The 21,418-nt window shown below is 28.7% G+C and overlaps 1 protein-coding gene across 3 annotated transcripts in view; it reads right to left on the minus strand.

The window, feature by feature from the left end:
- LOC100201216 (organic cation transporter-like protein) overlaps positions 1–20,996 on the minus strand; it is a 42,478-nt gene extending 21,482 nt beyond the window's left edge. Inside the window, exons 1-2 of one of the 3 annotated variants that reach the window (XM_065805753.1) lie at positions 20,733–20,996; positions 20,209–20,582 (exon numbers count right to left, since the gene is read on the minus strand). In XM_065805753.1, the coding sequence (XP_065661825.1) occupies positions 20,209–20,538 (330 nt within the window). In that variant the 5' untranslated portion in view covers positions 20,539–20,582; positions 20,733–20,996. Of the gene's footprint in view, positions 1–19,410; positions 19,468–20,208; positions 20,583–20,656 lie in introns of those variants that run through there. The other 2 variants (XM_065805754.1, XM_065805755.1) reach the window with 2 other exon arrangements.
- Positions 20,997–21,418: the final 422 nt, after the last annotated feature.

Raw genomic sequence — 21,418 nt, forward strand, 5'->3', positions numbered from 1 at the left:
CAAATTAGAGCACTTTCTGTTGATTTTCAGACCTATGTTTTTATACGATTATTAATCAGCATAAAATTCTTTATCATAATCAGCAATAAAATTAAAAAAAAAAGGGGGGGGGGGGAGTAAACTGCTGTAGCGTCTAATCTTTCAATTAGCAATTTATTAATTCCTGTAATTTCACTAAATACGTATTCATGTAAAAAAGCTACCCTGACTGTATTACCATTATTAGCATTCCCACAACCACCTGTTCTTGGTTGATCTACTATAAATCCAAGAATCTTTATCCAAGAGCCTTTGCTGATTTAAACTCTTTTGCTCCATTACTGATTTCTTGGCTTCAAAAGATCTCGCTTGCCAAGATTTTATTTTAATTTTATAGCAATAAGCATTCAAAGGACCTTAGAAGCTTGAACGACCATACTCAGTCTTTCACAGGAAGACGTGCGATCACACGCAATTTATATGACCACGCAAAAAATAATTTGTTTTGACAACTTGATCACGGCTTTTGACATATCTTAAAAATTTAAAAATGCGCTACAAAAACTTAATTTATCTAAAAAAATATCGAAAAAGAAAAAAAAATCTTAACGAAAATCTTAAAAGAAGAAAAAAGAATAAAAAAACTTCAAGGGAAAATAAAAATATTCTTAACTAAAACAAAAACACAAAAAAATATATATACGTATAAATATATATATATATATATATATATATATATATATATATATATATATATATATATATATATATATATATATATATATATATATATATATATATATATATATATGTATATATATATATATTTATATATATATATATATATATATATATATATATATATATATATATATATATATATATATATATATATATATATATATATATATATATATATATATATATAAAACCAAACTAAAACAAAACTCATCAAACTAAAATGCTTATTTTATTTTATTTACGAATTAAAAAACCATTTTTTGTTTTAACATTTGTTTTTTGTTTTTTGTTTTTTTTAAATATGTTTCAAAGGATAAACAACTATCATAAAAAATAAATAATTATATATTATATAAGTAAAAAAAACAACAGTTTATTAATACTTATTATAAAAATTTATTAGAAATGTTTTGTTATTTTATTAAAAAGCGTTTCGATAATATAAAAGCATTTAAGATCAAACTTATTTTCAGAGTTGTTACGACATAATATGTCTGGCAGATCTGTCGACATATTTTCAGACATATTTTCTGCCGACATAAAATATGTCCCACATATTTTCGATTGACATATTTTGACATAATTTTATGTCTGAATTATTTTCTGCTGACATAAAATATGTCAGACATATTTTCCATTGACATATTTTGACATAATTTTATGTCTGAATTATTTTCTGCTGACATAAAATATGTCAGACATATTTTCTATAGACATATTTTGACATAATTTTATGTCTGAATTATTTTCTGCTGACATAAAATATGTCAGACATATTTTCTGTCGACATATTTTGACATAATTTTATGTCTGAATTATTTTCTGCTGACATAAAATATGTCAGACATATTTTCTGTCGACATATTTTGACATAATTTTATGTCTGAATTATTTTCTGCTGACATAAAATATGTCAGACATATTTTTTGTCGACATATTTTGACATATTTTAATGTCTGAATTATTTTCTGCTGACATAAAATATGTCAGACATATTTTCTATCGACATATTTTGACATATTTTTATGTCTGAATTATTTTCTGCTGACATAAAATATGTAAGATATATTTTCTATGGACATATTTTGACAGTTTTATATCTGAATTATTTGCTGTTTGATATTCTTGAAGAAAAAATCAATCTAACAAATTTATTGCGCATTTCAACTTAATTTACAGAGTTAAGTAAAAATAGTTTAACAAATTTGTTGCTTTTTTGCAATCAATTATAGTTGAAGGTCAACAAAAAAAAAAAATTTTTCTGGTGCCGAGCAAACAATTTGTTTTTTGGATTGCATTTCACATTTTGATTTCAAATATGCAACTCATTTTTTACCATCACGACAAGTTGTAAAGATATTTGGGTTCAGATCTTTAATATTTGGGGTAAAGTCCCTAATATTATCAAAAAAAAAGTTGTTCAAAAGTATGTCAACTTGGGTCTCAAAAAAAGCGTATTTTAGAAGATAGTATAAAGATTTTAGAAAACATAAAAATTTTTCCTTAAAATTTTTTGGCAAAAAAATTATTTGAAAAAATGCTAAAGACTCTTTAAAAAATGTCAACAAAATGTTTTTCAGCAATAATACAAAAAATACTTATTTTTATTACAAACGAATAACATCTTTCAAATCTCGATGAAAATAAATTTGTTTCGACAATATTAGGGACTTTACCCCAAATTTTAATAGTATTTGATAGTATTTTATAGTATTAATTAGTATGGATTAGTATTGGCGATTTCCCTTATTAGAATGTAAAAACCATCTCAAGCTGAGTTTTTATTACTGAAAATGGTTTTTATTAATATGACTAAACTTAAGATATTCTCTTGATTAAAATAATATTTAAAAAAAAATTTTTTAGTTATTTTTAACTAATAGTTGATTCATTCAATAAATTATTTTCCATTTTTGACTTTAAATCGTAAGGAAAACGAAAAAAAATAATTATTCCAATATATGTTTCACTCAAAACATTTTATGCAAGTTTATGGCAGTTAATTATGCTATTATAATGCAATTGTCAATTATTTTATTGTTAAATAAATCATAACTATTATAACTAAAAGTATATTATTCGTAATTAGTTATAAATTATTACCGGTTAGTCTTCTAAATATGAATTTAATGAGCTGAATATAACTTTTGTGAAATATTTCAAATTCTTCAGCTTAAATGAATTTAATTTGGCACAAATTTTTTGAAATTCTGTGAACCGCTTTTTTCATAGAATCTTTTGAATTCAATTTTTCATAATGAAATCTATTTCAGGATCAACTAATAATTAAAAATAACTGTAAAAGTTTTTTTTTTTTATTATTTTAATCAAAGAAATAATTTTAAGTTTAGTCATACTAATAAAAACCACTTTTCAGTAATTTCAAGCTGAGTTTACTTAAAGTAAACTTTAAGTAAACTCAGCTTGAGATGGTTTTTACATTCTAATAAGGGAAAGCGCCAATACTAATCAATACTAATCAATACTATCAAATACTATCAAATGATGCCTCAATACTAGTCAATATTAGTCAATATTATCAAATGTCAATATTAGTCAATACTATCAATGTCAATATTAGTCATAATCAATAAATAATTCATAATCAATAAATAAGTCAATAAATGCCAATATTAGTCAATACTATCAAATGATACATTGCTAAAAAGGGCAGAAAAAGACCTTTATGAAACAACTGATGTTTGCTTATAGGGTTTAAAGTAAAATTTTTATGAAGCAAAATTGATTGCAAAGACATAAAATTATGTCAAAATATGTCGATATAAAATATGTCTGACATATTTTATGTCAGCAGAAAATAATTCAGACATAAAATTATGTCAAAATATGTCGATAGAAAATATGTCTGACATATTTTATGTCAGCAGAAAATAATTCAGACATAAAATTATGTCAAAATATGTCGATAGAAAATATGTGGGACATATTTTATGTCGGCAGAAAATATGTCTCAGACATATTTGACAGATAACAACCCTGCTTATTTTATTGAAACGGCTTTTTAAATCATTTGTCTTTTTTTTTTAACGAAATTTTAATTATCTTTTCAACTTTAATTATTCTTTTATTAAAATTCGTTTTCTTTTTAAATAAATTTCAATAAGAGGATTAAAAAAAATTGATTTATAAATTTTTTGTTAAAACCTTAAGTTTCCTAAAACACCAGGAGAAATCCAGGGGCGGATCCAGCATTTTTTGGTCTTCGAAATATCTAACTTCCAGACATGGAGCAAACTCCAAACATTTATATGTTTATACTTATGTCAAATAAGGAGACTTTGCAAAAAATTGCGATGATTGGAGCCTGGGAACAAAAAAGCCTCAAAATGTTCGCCCCCCCCCCCCACTCCAAACGTGAGAGCAACAAGTTGATAAAAATCTTTTTTTACTATTTTCAACTAAACTTATATTCATCGACAAATTTTAAGTTTTATAGTAAAATATTTTAGCGTTCAAAAATTATGATCCTATAAAATTTGCAACCCCCTCAAATTAAGGGGGCTTATTTTTTATATGTTTATAATTTTTAAACGCTAAAATATTTTACTTTGAAATTTAAAATTTGTCGATGAATATAAGTCTAGGTGAAAATAGTGAAAAAAATTTTTATCAACTTGTTGCTCTCACGTTTGGGGCAGGGAGGCGAAAATTTTGGGGCTTTTTTGTTCCCAGGTTCTAATAATCGCAATTTTTTGCAAAGCATAAACATATAAATGTTTGGAGTCTGCTCCATGTCTGGAAGTTAGCTACCTCAAAGACCAAAAAATGCTGGATCCGCCCTTGAAATCTTATGTAACTGTCATCTATTATTTAAAATTATTGAAGTAAATATAGTTTTTTTTCTTTTGTTATAGATGTTTTATGGCTGCAGCTAACATTTTCATTTTGTAAATCAAAATATTAATTTGCTATTTAAAGCGTTGTTTGACTTGGCTTATGTATTGTGCGAAAATATCAGCGTTTTCTAAGGTATACTGTCAAAATGCATGAAACTTTTAAAAATTTTAACGGTTGAAAAGCTTTTGTAAAGATCCCTACACTGAAAAAAATATAAAAATTCAGATAAGATAAGTAAAAAAACTGACAAATAAAAAGTTTTATTTGTCAGTTTTTTTAGAAATAATAAAGACTTTCGTTGTTGTAGAATGTCATCGTTTATAAAAACAAAACAATATTTTATTTTTTAATAAGGCTTATTATAAAAAAATACACACTTAAACAGTTTATATACTATAAATTAAAAAAGTAAAACTGTCAATTATACTTTAAAAAAAAACCATCATCAGTAAATTGTTACTTTATTTAAAAGCATTTGGCTAATATAAAAACATTTGTTAAAAATTTTGATGTAATTTATTTCACTCAAGGTACAATTCAGAATATTTTTCATTCAGCGCGTTTTTAAAATGTTTTTTGAAATAGCCGCAGTCAAATCGTCAAAGCAAAATTTGCCTGGTCATATAATGACGTGCGATCGCACGTCTTCCTGTGAAAAGACTGACACTGGAGAATATGAGTGAAATAATTTTTTAATAACAATTTAAAAGAAAATTAAAAGCTATAAATGTATTTTAAAATTTGCTAAAAAAAGCGCAACGAATAAAATTAATTTTAAATTTGTGAAGAATTAAAGTTGAACATATTTTTTATTGAATTCTTAGTTGCTTTAAATATCTGAAAAAGATCCCTATTCAATTTGTAACTGTAAAAACAGTTTTTGAGTTTTTTTTGAGAAAAAAAATAATATCCATTTTTGAAAGGTTTTTTGAAAATATATACTATTAACGTACCTAAAAATGTTTTTTTTTAAGAACATTACTTTTTTGATTTTTGTCACAGCCTGGCCGTATTTTACTTATGCTGTATCTCACTTATGCTACAGCATGTGTGGCTGGTGAACTTTAATTCAGTGGCTGGTGATTATCACAGTGGCTGATGAAATTTAATTCAGACAAAACCCAATTTTTTTCAGCCAATCGTTATCAAAATTATTTAGATTTTTTTATATTTATGAAAAAATGTACTCAATGAGTCATCTACTCTTCATCTTCTAGGATTAACTCTTACTTCCGATCTTTCTTGGAAACCATATATCACACCTAATGCAAAATTAGCATCTGCTAAGGTTGCATCTCTTTATCGTGCTCGACACTTTTTTACTTCGGATTCTATTCTTTATCTCTATAAATCTCAAATCCGTCCTTGTATGGAATACTCTTGCCATATCTGGGACTGATCTTCCAATGATGCCCTTTCTCTTTTAGACAAAAATCAAAAATGCATTATAAACATTGTTGGACTTGCTCTTGCAGCCAACCTCCAACCATTATGACATCGTCGTAATGTTGCTTCTCTTTCTCTTTTTTACAAATACATAGTTTTATATATAATTTTATATACAATTTTACTATTTACAAATACTATTATAATAGGCACCGCTCTAAAGAGTTAGCGTCTCTTGTGCCATCTACTAAAATTCATTCTCGTGTTACTCATCATTCGATTAAGTCTCATCCTTTTTCTGTTCCTAAGTGCTCAAAAAACTCTTATTCGTCTATTTTTTTTTTCTCGAACATCAGTTCTTTGGAATTCGCTTCCTTTATCTTGCTTTCCTGATTCATATGACTTAAATTTTTTAAGTCGTCTGTCAATCATTATCTTGGTTTATAAACTTCATCTTTTCTCTTCCAGTAACTTCCAACTCTAATAGTGGTTGTTTGCAGCCTTGTAGGAAGCGAAGATGTTAAAAAAAAGAAAAGTTATAAAAGTCGCAGTTCACACTTAAACAAGGTCAAATTTATGTATGCCTACTGATACAGGTTTGCATTTACTTTTAAAAAATTTAGTAAAATGGTTTGACACATGCATACTAGTTAAATAGCAAAAGACTTTCTATTTTAGCATTTTCGATTGAGTATTCTCAAAAATTTTGAATTCTTTACTTTACGCTGGAATTGTTGGAATGTTAAGTTTTTTGAAGGACTATGATGTATCTATGTATCGAGCATTATTTTGCATGACAAAATTCTAAATGCAATGATTATTGAATACATTGAATTGTTTTTTATATTTGTTCACTGAAAGAAGACCTGCAACTGTTTTGCTATTGTAATACGTTGAGCTAATTGTAAACATTTGATATTGAAATTCGGTTTCAAATTATTTTAATCAAATTTCACACATCTAAGATTATTTTGATAATACTATTTAATTTTCCTTTCACCTAATTTTGTTAAATGAAAATATCTATAATTTAATTTCTTATGCTAAATTTGCGCGGTAGCTTTTTGGTGAGTAAAATTTTTTCGGTCATTGGTTTATATTTAACTAGATGTCTAAACTGAAGCAGTTTTTTTCAATGATATATTAAGAATATTTTATATATATAATAATATATATACACTGCGCGACATAATGATAATACACCCCAAAAAAATTTATAAAACTCTACTATACGTTTATATTTAAAAACTAATTTTTATTGTAAATGAAAGTAAAGGGTTTACAACACTAAACAACATTTTAACAAATTTATTTTTAACAGCATTCTGAATAACAGCCAGTTATTCATAATGCTTTTCACCTTTCGCGCAAAAAACTTCAGTGAAAACCACCTTTGACAACAAATCATATAAACAATGGAATAACTTTTGCAAAGGACCACGTAACATAGTAAGAAGAGTGGCAACAAGTAGTATTTTCTGACAAAAAACGATTTTGTCTTGATGGACCGGATAGATGGAATTATTATTTTCACGACTTGCGTAAAGAACCAGTAACACAGCAACGACGTCAAATGGGTGGTGGTGATGTAATGATTTGGTGTGCAATTGGATATCATGGTAAATCAAAAATTCATTTTATTGACGGAAAAAGGAAGTCTAAGGATTATCTTTTAATTGTTGAAGAATTTTTAAGGCATGAAGCATCTGTAATAGGTGGTAAAAATTTTGTTTTTCAACAAGATAGTGCTAGCGCTCATACAGCTGAGATAGTAAAGGAATATTTCAACAGCAGTAAAATTGAAACATTTAAGTGGCCAGCTAGATCTCCAGACCTGAACATTATTGAGAAAGCTTGACCACAGCTATTACATATAGTGTTTGAAAGTGGTAAACAATATAATTCACTAGCTGACTTGAAATCATCGCATCTGCATGGTATGCAATTGACATTTCGTACATAAAAAAGTTGTATGATTCTTTACCTTCTAGAATGATTGAAGTGATTCAAAAAAATGGTAAAAGTACCCACTATCGATTGTTTAAAATTAAGACGTCTTTTTATATAAATGACAATTTATATGAATTTTTTCCAAAAGTGTCTTATAATTTTGTCGCACTAAAAAAAGAGTTTTTTTTAATAAAATATAAGTTAGGTTTAAAATAAATTTTTTTAAATGTTGTTTAGTCTTATAATCCTTTTAATCTCATTTACTATAAAAACTTTTAGATATAAATGTATAGTAGAGTTTCATAAATATTTTTGGGGTGTCTTATCATTATGTTGCGCAGTGTATAATTTTAATATATTATTGGTTTTTTAAGCTTGTAAGCCGGTAACCGGTATCAATAAAAAAAAGTAAACAAATAAAAAAGATAACCTTCATTTTGTACATAAAGACTGTTTTTAAAAACATTAGTACTAGAGATTGCAATCCGAGGCTTGATTTACGATCCCGGGATTTCGGGATTGAAGAAGTTAAAATCCCGGGATCTCGGGATTATATATAATGTGAGGTATTTGCTAAAAAACAGAAGTTAATACTGCATATATGAATATATTTTTTGATGTTATCAATTTTTTATTTAATTTCATTATGCCTTAATAACTTAAATTAATTTTCTATGGCGCCTTAAATTGTTTCAATTGTGTAATAGGCAGCAGGTGTATATAAAGATCTTAAAATGATGCAGAAATATATATACGGTACCTTCCATATTATGTTTTAAGATTACAGATTTTACAGAATAATCTTCATCAAATAATTGGATATTTTTTTATATAAATTTCAAAATAAATTTGTAAACATAAATTTTCTTAAACTTGGCTACTGATGAAGCAGCTGTAGCAACAAGCTACTTTGTAAAAAATAACAAAATAAGTTGTTTTATTAATACTGAGTACAAAAATTAAAGAAAATCTTTATTTTATATTTATAAATAAATGGTAGCTAAATAATAAATGTAAAACAAACAAAAAATTCATATTAAATGCATACTTTATTTACAAACTTTCTTTTTTTGTCTGAAAATATGCCCGGAGGAATAGTAGAGCATCTAAGGTTTGGTTAGCCTACTCCTTATTTTACTTCCCAAATACCCAGCTGCAGAAAATGCCCGCTCAGGTTCGATGCTCGTCGGTGGAATAGATAACAAATATTGGTATACTAATTCCAAATTATGCCCCCGGTTTCCACCATTTTCAAACAGATTTCTTTCTTTATTACTGACATTAAATTTGAAGTTTGTGTTTCTGGTTCGATGGCTTTCATGCTTTGTGCAATTTGTTCTTGTAACTTTTCTCTTAAAGACAGGGAGGCTCGAACTTGTGATTCTTCATTTCTAACGACAGCCATTATATTTTTATCAACATCAATACTTGATTTTTCTAAATTATCATTTTTAAAAGCAGCTAGTCTCTCAATAAGTTTTTTTATCTGCTTCCTAATAAGGGTTTGAGGAGGAATTCCAAAAATTTTGCAGACATTTGTTTCATCATTCACAGCATCACATTTTGGATTTTGAAGGTATTTTAAAACACTAGAAATATCTTCACATCGTCTTTTTTCCATTCTTGTTTTTATAGCTTGGAACATTTTATTAGCAAAGGGAGATTGTTTTTGAACAATCTGCTGGAATAAAAATATGACTGCATCTGCAGTGCATAGATTAGCATCTCGTCGGCATAACGCATCTACTGCTAATTTGACAGGTGCAAGTACTTGTATTATTTCCGAAAGAACTACAAATCACTTTCGTTTAAGGAAACTGAGTAGTTTAAGTCAATTAAAGCTTTCTGTATACATGTTTTTGAAGCAAGGAAACGCTCTAGCATCGATAGAAGAGAGTTCCATCTTGTTTTGCAATCCAAAATGAGCGAAAGCTCGCTGCCTTTCTCTTCTTTGACATATTTTTGCAAGACTGCATCATTTTTTGTCGGAGATTGTTTAAAAAGAACAACTACCTTACGAACTTTTTTCGCTAGTTCATTGATATTTTGTTAATTGGTGAGTAAATCTACATTTGCTATCCCATCATTTGTTGGGGGAAGAAAGCCTAATCCTATTTCCTCGTCGATATTTTCTTAATAATTTAATTAGTTCAATCCTGCTATCCGTCCGGGATCCCGTATCCCAGGATCGCAATCCCTAATTAGTACATAAAAAAATACTAAAGAGTTTCAGTTTGGCTATACGCATTTTTTTTTTTTACTTTTACAACTATAACTTAAAAGTATCTTATGGGAAAATTTTGAGTTATTGTTATAAAAAATAAATATATTTAATTAAGGAAAAAGGCAAATGATAATGTTGGTGTAAATGATGAGATATATATTTTTTTAAATTGTATGTAGGCTTTCAATAGAAAAATTTCAATTATTTTAAAATAAAAACAAACATAGGAGATTCTATGGAACTTTCATTAATGAAAAAAACTATTTTATAAAGAAGTTATTTTCTTTTTGGCACTTAAATAATATAAAAATAGTATTGCATATTTTTTATAAACCTTTAAATGAAACAAGCTTATAAGACTGTTGCCGTAATCTAATCTTTCCTTTATGCAATTTATTTCTAGTGTATAGCTGACCATATGAGTAAAGAGGTAATGTTAAATTCTTTTCTATACATTTTTTAAAAAATTGGGAAGAATGCATGTCTTCAGTTTAGATCTCATGTTCTAAATTGTGCATATTTAATTCAGGAAACAGCGCATCATTTACAAGTTGTTGATTTATAAAGTGCACCAACATTTTAAGACTATTTCTTGAAGATATTTCCAGATTGTATAGATCTATCCCACACACAAAAACGTGCTCACATTTTTCAACAATCTTTAAAACTTTATAGGATGGAAGTATTAAACTACCATGATTTTTAAAAGTTTTAAAACTTTTCCAGGGTGAACTGCAAAATATAGAGTATTGATGATCTATGGACATAGCCTGTTGAGAAATCAAACTTTTTGCACATGTCAGTTGCGTTGGCCCAACATCGACCGCCAACGTTGTTTTTATACCATTTTGGTTACAAATGCGACGTCGCCAACAACCAAAAAACAACATTGGTTCAACGTTGTATTTTAAGTCGGCATTGCGTAATGTTTTACGTTGATTCAACGTTGTACTTTACGTTGGCACAACGTTGTTTTTTACGTTGGCAAAACGTTGTATTTTAAGTTGATTCAACGTTATATTTTGGGTTTGCACAACTTTATATTTACCTTTTATCGAAACTGAATTAATTTATTTTATGTTAAGCATATACATTTTAACATAAAATATTATTTATTTAAGCACGTGTATAGTCGTATATATGAATTAATGTATTAGCACATATGTATACATATGTATTTCCACCATTTTGATGCTGAATTAACATTGTTGTTTACGTATGATTATACTTAATACGGTGCATCTGATTAAACAGACATTATTCATGTTTGCTTTACTTGTGGCTTGATATTTCATTACATAAAAAAGAGAAAAATATATAAGCAAATATATTTCCATGACGAACTGAAATATCTAAATGAAAAATAATTCTCATAAATTATACAAATGTATATTTGTATATCCGCCTTTTCTCTATGCAAACGCTACGTTAATCCACTGTATAAAATCCAACGTTGTTCCAAAATATGTATATACATCAAATCAACGACAGGTTAATAACATTGGATCAACGTTGGGTTTAGATCGTAAAAAAATCAACTTTTTGCAATGTTTTTACATACATTGAATCAACGTTATTTTGTATATATTGATTCAACGTTGGGTTATACACAATGGGTCAACGTTGGGTTTAGATCGTAAAAACAATCAATTTTTTGCGATGTTTTTACATACATTAATTCAGCGTTGGTTTATACACATTAAATCAATGTCGGTTTAATAACATTGGGTCAACGTTGGGTTTACATCGTAAAAACAATCAATTTTTTGCGATGTTTTTACATACGTTGAACCAATGTAAATGAGCCAGCTGTTTTAAGTTCCGTCGGTATTAATTTTATCATTAAACAAATGACATTGGATTAACGTTGGTTTTGCATTGGAAAAAACAGTCGACGTTTGCGATGGTTTTACATACGTTGGCCCAACGTAAGTGTGCTAGCTGGGTATAGCTTCTTTATAAACAGAAGAAGAGACTGATGAGAGACAACCAGCAAGTTTTCTAATATAGTTCAAATTCTCACTACATGTTTTATTTTGCTCAATAAAAGGAGATCTCTTTTTACTCCACTTTGATAAAAAGATTTAGGAGAGATCTTTTTATCAAAGTGGAGTAAAAACAGAAGGTCTTTGGTCAAAAGCAAGACAGTTCCTAAATTTTGATCCTATGATTAGGGTTGCCAGATGTCCGGCTTTTACGAAGGAAAACGCGGTAAAAAAAATTATTTTTCCAGTTTTGGCGCTGTATTCTCCTATATAAAAGTTGGACGTCTGGCAACCATACCTATGATTGAGTTTCTTAATAAAATTCTATTTAAAGTAGATTTTAATTGATGTGCATCTGGATTGTTATTGAAACCATTTTTTCCACGAATACAAGCAAATAACAATTCAATATGATCTTGTGACATTTCATATATCAAAATAAATTTAAAAAGGTTCTCAAGCCTTGATAAAAGTTTAAATGATAAATCTCTAATACTCGTGGCTGCTACAATAAAATCAAGCACAAAAGTCTTTTTTCTATTTTCAATTAAAGGAGTTCTAGATATGTCTGATAAATTAATTAAGTAACTTACAGATTTGTCTATGGTCTCAACCCAATTTGGTGCTTCATTTAGAAACAGAGATTTCTTCTATCCTTTTTCAAAAATGTTTTTATAGTTTAGCAAATCAAAAAGTTTATCTAAAGTTCTAATAAGATCAACTGTGCCTTGAGCATCTAGAAAAGTTGGATGACCAGAAACCATCAAAAATTCGATAGCATTGGCAACTGAAGCACTTAGTTTCTGAGCTGCAATTTTAACATTCATTTTGTGCCTATAAAAGTTAATATGATAATTGCATAGTTTATTTCCAAATTTTAATCCTTCTTCTTGTAGTTTGTGCAATACTTTAATGTGGTCCCACTTTATATATTGATTTTATTCATCAACAAAGATGCCAATACTACACAGAGCATTTCAAGCTAATTTCAGCATATGACAAAGATCTGGGATGCAAAATAGGATAATATAGGATGATCTTATGTAGGATGGATAGAACTACCACATATCTCTTTGATTTTACTACGAAATAATAATAAGCCAACTTATATCTGTTGCTGGTCAGCAAAATTAGAAGAAAAAAAAACATTTAATGTTTTTTTTTTCTAATTTTTTAATTACTCTGTAAGTGAATCAATTTTTTCTTTTTTTCGTCTAAGCTTTTGTTTCAAAGTTTTAATGTTTTTTTTAATTAAGATTTTCGTGGAGAATTTTGTTTAGATAATTTTTGGTTTATTGCATTAGTAGTTTTAACCTCTGTTAATTCTTTATTTAAGATAGAACATTTAGTGTATGTTAAATCATCATTGTATAGTTGATTCGGTTGAACTCTCTTAATTTTCATCAAAACACAAATTCAAAAACTGAAGGTACAACATCTTTTTTCAACACCTGTTTTACAATCTCTTGGTAATTAAAATCTTCTAATTTAAAATGTTTACTGCAGATGCAACTATATTGTACACGTTTAGTGGCCATTACCCATTCTTCACAAAGATGTTGATCATTTAAAGGGAATCTGTGAAAAGTTATTTAAATATTAATGTTATAACATTTTAGTTATAAATTTTAGAAATTTTCATAAATTTGAAATAAAAGTAACAATGATATATATTTGTAATTTTTTCGTAAAATCATTTAATATTGGATATTTTTATAAACGTAGGCTAAAAGTATGGAAAACGTGTGAACATATGGAAAATATCAGAAACATGTATAATTTTACATATTTGATATATATATATATATATATATATATATATATATATATATATATATATATATATATATATATATATATATATATATAAATGCCAAATGTGAAAACAATAGTAGTAGATTAAGTTGGCCAATTTTCACTTTAACTTGGCATTTTTTCATTTTAATTTGGCAATTTTCACTATAATTTGTAAATTGAAAATTGCCAAATTAAAATGAAAAAATGCCAAATTAAAGTGAAAAACTGGCCAACTTAAACGCAAAAAGGTGTAGTAAATATACAACATTGGACGACCTCAATCCGCTACCATGTTTGTCGAAAGTGCCTATGCAATCAAATGAGTCGAATGTAGCGGAGTTGCGGATAAAGTCGCCTGGAGTTCTGCTTACCAAGAGTGTATATTAAAAATATACATTTTATTTTTTTGGTTTGTCTGTCTGGTTGGACGAATAATAAATTTTTTAATGTTTCTAGAAGTCATAACGACAAAAATTTCATAAACTTTCCGATTTGGTCCGGTGTTAGTTTTGTGTAGTATTTGTATAAGTATTTGTATGCACCAACATATAATGGTTAAAATAAAACAATCTGCATAGGTTTTAATACAAATAAAAAAATCTAAACGGACAGCTTTATATTACAAATTTATCACTTTATTATTGTTTAGATGGTGTTATTGAAGGAAACAGGTTAGTTACTTTTAGTTACTTAAAACATTTTTTGTTTTAAATGACTTAATAAATTAGATAATTTCGTTTGACTATTTATATAAAAGCAAACAAAAATAGCGTGACTTGTGATTATTTTATCCGCAACAAGTGTTTAGAGCAGTCGTGGTGCAGTTAGAATTTTTCTCAGAACCAAGAGGTCCGAGTTGTACTATGCCGGGTCTGAACCGATAAAAAACATAGAAAGGAGGTGTAAACTTCCTAATTAAATGCTTTTCTGTGGTGCTCTGTGATAAACCACTAGGACTTCTTGGAGCACCTTAATAACTTAAAAAAAAAAGTTTCTTAATGTTTCTTAAAAACACCCCCTTTAAAAATCAAGAAAAATAAAGTTTTGAGTTTTGTACTTTAAATATTGAAGTACAAAATTTGTTATATTTTCATTATTATGTGCTTTAAAAATGAAAAATTCAGTGCCGATTCGCACTTATGCCTATGTTTGAAAAATTATTCGGCGCACTTATGCCAGTTCACATTTATGCCGATTCGCACTTATGCCAGTTTTTGCAACTGTTTTGCTCTTATGCCAGTTCGCACTTATGCCAATGTTTGCACTTATGCCAATGTTTGCAAATTCTTTTGGCGCACTTATGTCAATTCGCACCTTTGCCAGTTCGTACTTATGCCAGTTCTTGTAACTGCTTTGCACTAATGCCAGTTTGTACTTATGCCAATGTTCGCACTTATGCCAATGTTTGCACTTGTGTTGGCGCACTTATGCTAATTCGCACATACGCCTATCGCGCTTATGTCAGTTTTTGCAACGCTTCGCACTTATGCCTCTTCGCACTTTTGAAATTCGCGCTTATACAGCTAGTGGTTAAGAAGTTTTTTCTTTCATACATAAGCGGCCGCAGAATTTTTTGATGTTTCAGATATGACACCTGCACGTATTGTGCAAACTCTAAACTTAAGTATGTTCATACCTATGCCAAATGAGGAGGCCTTGCAAAAAATTGGGGTGGTGGAGGTCTGAGAGTAAAAAACCAAAAAGATTTGCCCCCTCCCTCCGTGTGGGTAAAGCATGGAACACTTTAACTCAAAACGCGGTAAATTCAACAAATATAAATAACTTCAAACATAAACTATCATTATTATAGCACTTAAACTGTAATTTGAAAGCTAAAGACTATTTTTATTTGAAAGCTAGACTGTATTTTCATCACAGTGCGGCCTGGTGTGCAGCTTCATCAATTTGTAAATTTTATTGATTGTGAATAAATTAAATTAAAAACTAAATGAAGTTATTTTTTATTTTAAGACGTTTGCGCATAATATTAGTACGTTGTTACGCTTGTTGTTACAGATTTACTAAGGCATTTTTAAAGATACTTGTTTATTGCGTTGATATTAGTTAGTGTATTTTTAAACAACGGTTCTAGGAAAAAATTCCCCGCGAAAAATAAAATTTTCAAAAAAATATTGCTTTCAATTGGTAGACACCCCAAACCAAAACCCTCAGTCAATGTAGCGGCACACCATGCATGTTCTATCTATTTGTCAGTCGATGTTTGTACATTCCTTGCATGTTCTGCCTGTCAGTCGATGTATGTACACTTTTTGTATGTTCTACCTATTTGTCAGTCGATTTATGAAAAATGAAGGATTAAGGTTCTGCTTGTATTATAATATATACAGTATCGGACAAAACGAGTGCAACCAAATAATGCTAATTTAGTTTCTTTATATAAAAGTGCTGCATTTTTTCAATTCAGAGAAATAACTATGTAACTGTTTAGAGACAAAGTTCTTCAAGTTTTATTTATCACAAAGTTCATTATTTGTACACGAAAATTAATAAATTAATCAATAGTATTAAAAAAAGTCGATTTCCTTCTGGACAAAACAAGTGTAACTCGACAAAATGTTGACCAAGCTGTATTTCGCTATCAATATTTTGTGGCGAATCCTTTGTTTTTGATCACAGCCTTGCATCTTCGAGGCATAGATTCGATCAGGTGATCAATGAAACTTTGTGGAATCGCTGCCCAGGCCTTTTGGATTTCAAACAGTTGATCCTTATTACGAACACCTTCACGATTAATTCTGCGGTTGACGATCTCCCACAGGTTCTCGATAGGGTTGAGATCCGGAGATTGAGGCGGCCAATCCATCGCCGATAGGTGGTTGTCTTGAAACCACTGCTTGACTACTTTTGCAGTGTGTTTCGGATCGTTGTCTTGCTGAAAAACCCATTTTATTGGCATATTCCATTCAGCATGAGGTAACATAACATCTTTCAGGATATTTTTATACATGAAACGGTCCATTATTCCATCGTTTCGATGTATTGGACCTAGACCGTTAGCAGAAAAACACCCCCAGACCATTACATTGTCTCCACCATGCTTCACGGTCTTATGTCGAGAAAACAATCCGGCTTCAACAGCACGTCGTCTGATTGTTCGGTCCGATACAGGCAGCTCTAATTGCTTTTGTATCTCGACTGATGATATCCAGGGATCCTTCTTGACGGATCTGACGATCATAGAATCCTCTCTAGAAGTGGTGGAACGCGGTCTTCCACCTTTGCTATCTGCTGCCAACTTCCCCGTAGAACGATATTTGGAACATAGTCTTGATACGGTCCATTTTTTCACGCCATATTTATCACAAATACTTTTTTGTGACATTCCACTTACGTAATCGCCAATAATTTTCTTTCTTAGTTCCAATCCAAGACTGTCGTGAGCCATTTTTACACTTGAAGTCATAAAAATAATAAAAATAAATAATCACGCTTCTCAAGGCTTACCGTGTTACATTTACCTTGTGATGATACAATAATGCTCTGTGGAACACAACGTCTTGGTTGGATGTGAACTGTATTGATGTAATGAAACACTTGTTGTATTTCACTTCTTGTATTGATGTTCTTCGATAAAACACTTTGATAAAACTCACTTCGATAAACTGTCTTGATAATACTGACTGATTGACTTCCATATACTGACTGAATTACATGTCGATTTACATGTCTCTTATATAGTAAAATGAACCTGTGTGAACCTGTTCTGGAAGATTCTAGATGCTTCTTTTCGACGCTTCTGGATATTTCTGGATGCGTCTGGATGCGTCTGAATGTTTCTGGATATTTCTGGATGCTACTAGATGCTTCCAGATGCTTCTTCTGGAAACTTCTGGAAGCTTCTGCATGCTTCTGGAAACTTCTGGAAACTTCTGGATACTTCCTTTAATTATTAAAAAACTTCCGTGACGTTGACACGGACCAGACTTAAGAAAATAAAAACAAACCAAAAAAGTTGCACTTGTTTTGTCCGCTGCAAAATGGCACTTGTCAACGAAATTTTGCCTGTGTGCTGTCACCTGTCAGCTGATTGCTCGTGTCATGGCATGTTATGACTCCAGATTCCTGAACTGTTTACTGTGGTAGTATAGTTCGTTTCGTTTTTAAGACATGTAAAATTAGGAACACTTTTTAGCATTGTTCGATGTTGGTTGCAAATGTTTTGTCCAATACTGTATGTATAAAATATTTATATTATAAACAACTATTATATTATATCGCTTATTTTATGCGCTGTAAAAAAAAATCGAGGGGGATTTTTTCGGGAGAATAGCTTACAGAGAGATTTTTTCCTGCTACCTAAACAACTATATGCAATCAACTATAAATAAAGCTTTAAATAAATAACTAAATATAAAGCGAATGCACTTCCTTCACGAAACAACGGATTTATCAAAGACAATTCGCCCACTTTTGCTGCTTTCCGACCAGTTTTGCTTTTTTCAGCCACAGATCCATCAATTTATCAATTATTTTCACCATGGATTTCATAATGCCGAAATAGTGTGTAAAAACGATAACTTTATTTCCTAATTACACACTTTTTCTTTAACATACTATTTTACATTTATAATTTGTATACACTTGGCGTAATCAAAAAAATCCCTAGAGCGTAATTATGTACAAAAATAGCTCATGACATATTTACACTATTAAATTTATAATAACTTATTCAAATAAGCTATTCACGTTGTCAAACCCTGAAATGCTAAGAAAGTGTTTACAGGAAATGTGACACAAAACTACAATGAGTCATTTAACGGTTTGATATAGGAACGATACCTAAAGACAAGATACCTAAAGAAATTTGCGAAATACCTGTTTTCTCTTCAATTTTAAATTACAGCGATGAATTTTCTATTTTTAATTTGCATTTTCTGCAAGCTTTTATTTTGAAAAAGAAGATCTCAAAAAGATAAAAAGTGCTTAGCTATTAAAAAAAGTTATTTAGAAATTGAGAAGGAGAATGATGATGCGAACTCTTATGCTTGTGGTAGTTTTAAGAAATTTTCTAAAAGAAAAAACTTTTCGCTTTTAATTTTTTAACGTGATTTTTAAGACTTTCAAACTTTATGTTTAAAAATCTTCTGTTTTATTGAATCAATTGTCAGACAATAAACCAATATCTACCATTTTAGATTAACTTAACTTTAGAAAAAGGTTTCGCGTCCTGAAGCAACTATTTTTCTACTATTTAGAAAATTGTGGTGTATTTATTCTTATATAAAAAATTAATAACAAGCTTTGAAATAATATATTTAAAAAGTTAGATTTAATGGGGATGTACCTCCTTTAGTGTCTCTATACGCCACGCTCTACCTAACTATATTTACGAGTCCTTTACAAAATAATTATAGATCTTAGTTTTTAATATTTCTTTATTAAAAAATGTTTATAACGCTTTCTTTAACAACAAATATAATCTCTTTGTTTTGAAACAAAAAAAATGTCATTCAAAGTAAATTGAATTACCTGACTCAATTGCGCGTGGTCAAGGTCAAAGTTAGCCTTCATCTGATCAGATTAGCGTACTTTGAATAAAATTATCGCGCAGAATAACTTAGGTATTTAACACACTCGTAGACGGGGGTAGCAAAAGGTGGTGTTAAAAAATTAATTTGCTTGTTATACCAAACATTTTTTTCAAAAAAAGCAATTGTATTTAGAAACTTTATTTAAAAGCAAATATGTTATATTTTTTGTCATTTTGTTACAAAAATAGTTAGCAAATTATATTTATTGGTTTTTAACAGATAAAGAAATTTCTCCTCATTTTATCCGCAGTAGTAAACAATTTTTTTATCTTACTTTTTTCTTCAAAGAACGTAGAATTATAAAGTTTTTTCATTGTAAAAGTTTTCTCTTTTAAATAGAAAACGAAGTTTTCTAGTCTGACTTAAAAAGCACATTAAAGCCAAACGAAATCAGTTTTATTTACGGATTTATAAGAGTTTTTTGTGTATGACTTTTTTTGTTGTAGCTGCAGTTTTAAATCAATCCGCGTCTCTTTGATTTAAAATTACTTTTTTTTACTGATTAACAATAAGATTATATAATCCCCTTAAAACATAGTGCTCTTTAAGAATTCTTTATTGCGAATTTTTGAGTGGGTATGCTTGTGTTTAGAGGGATGGGGTAGCACAACCATACCCAACGTTATTGAATAAAGTATATCTCTGATATATTTTTTTTTTTTTTTTATCTATTTACATTTTTATGGAAAAAAAATTCTTAAAGAATCGAACTTAGAATTTTAAGTAATTTAGTTACCTGAGTCACGATCGAGTATGAATCTGGTTTCGAGTACTTCCATGAAGATCGATTTAATTTACACCTTTTATCGTTATCTGCCGAAAACAAATTTGTACTATTGCATTCTTGACTAATTCCAGTGCATTGCCATTTTGGAGAATCTGCCAAAAATACTATATTAAAAGCCTGAAATGCTGGAGGCATGTAAAGTAAACTGAAAAGAATAAGAACAAAAATTTGGAATTTGCCAATCTGACCAATTTGTTCTAAAACCTCGTCGATCGTGATCCATTGGTTATTTTCATGTTGAAAAGATTTTTGAACGTTTAACTCTAGAACCTTTTCCATTTTTTACCGATTATATTTGATCAAATGAATTTCATACTCACGCTCTGTATAAAAATAACAATTAAGTATAAGTTTGTATTCTGGAACTTATTTTTGACAAATGTTAAAAAATTATTACCAAAACAACTTTTTAAAGTCAACATTTATTTTAACTTCAAAAAAAGTAAACAAAACTTTTTTTTTTTTACTTTTACCTTTAATTATTGTTGCTTTTACCATTTATTTTCTTTAATAAATAATCGAATTTCGAATACTTTATTCATTTCTTGTTTAATTGGTTTGGCAAACATTTTACTAGTTCTACCGAAAAAAAAACTTTTAACTTATAATTTTTTTTTAATTAAGATACTTTTAACCTTGCGTCACAAGATTAAACAATGTTATATGTTTTTTGTTTTTGTTTTTATGTTATGCCACTACCTAACTTATAGTCTATATTTATTTAGATTAAAAGTCCCGCCAAAAAAAAATAGCAGCTAGTTTTTAAATTTACTGCGTAATTCAAAATTCTACACTTAATTTTTTCATTTTAAAACTGTATAAACACGTCGAACTTTTTTCATTTCCATTGTATTTAACAAACAACAAATGAATAGAAACATACTTAATTTTTATTTTGTATTTAACCGATTTAACTTTTTTTGAATAAAATTTTTTGTACAATGCACAACGCGCACGAACGTTAAATTATTTATTTAGATAGATAAAAAATCGTAACAAATTAAACAACTTAAGTTATAGAATTATATAGTTCGGTTATAGAATATTTCTTGAAAACTCAACTAATAATGGTAAAAGTTAGACTTATAAAATAAATTAAAAGCAATACATCTATTTTATTCAAGCTATATATAAAGATACTAGGCGTCCGGTTTTTACG

The sequence above is a fragment of the Hydra vulgaris genome, chromosome 09, assembly GCF_038396675.1.
Source record: "Hydra vulgaris chromosome 09, alternate assembly HydraT2T_AEP".
NCBI classification, from domain to species: domain Eukaryota; kingdom Metazoa; phylum Cnidaria; class Hydrozoa; order Anthoathecata; family Hydridae; genus Hydra; species Hydra vulgaris.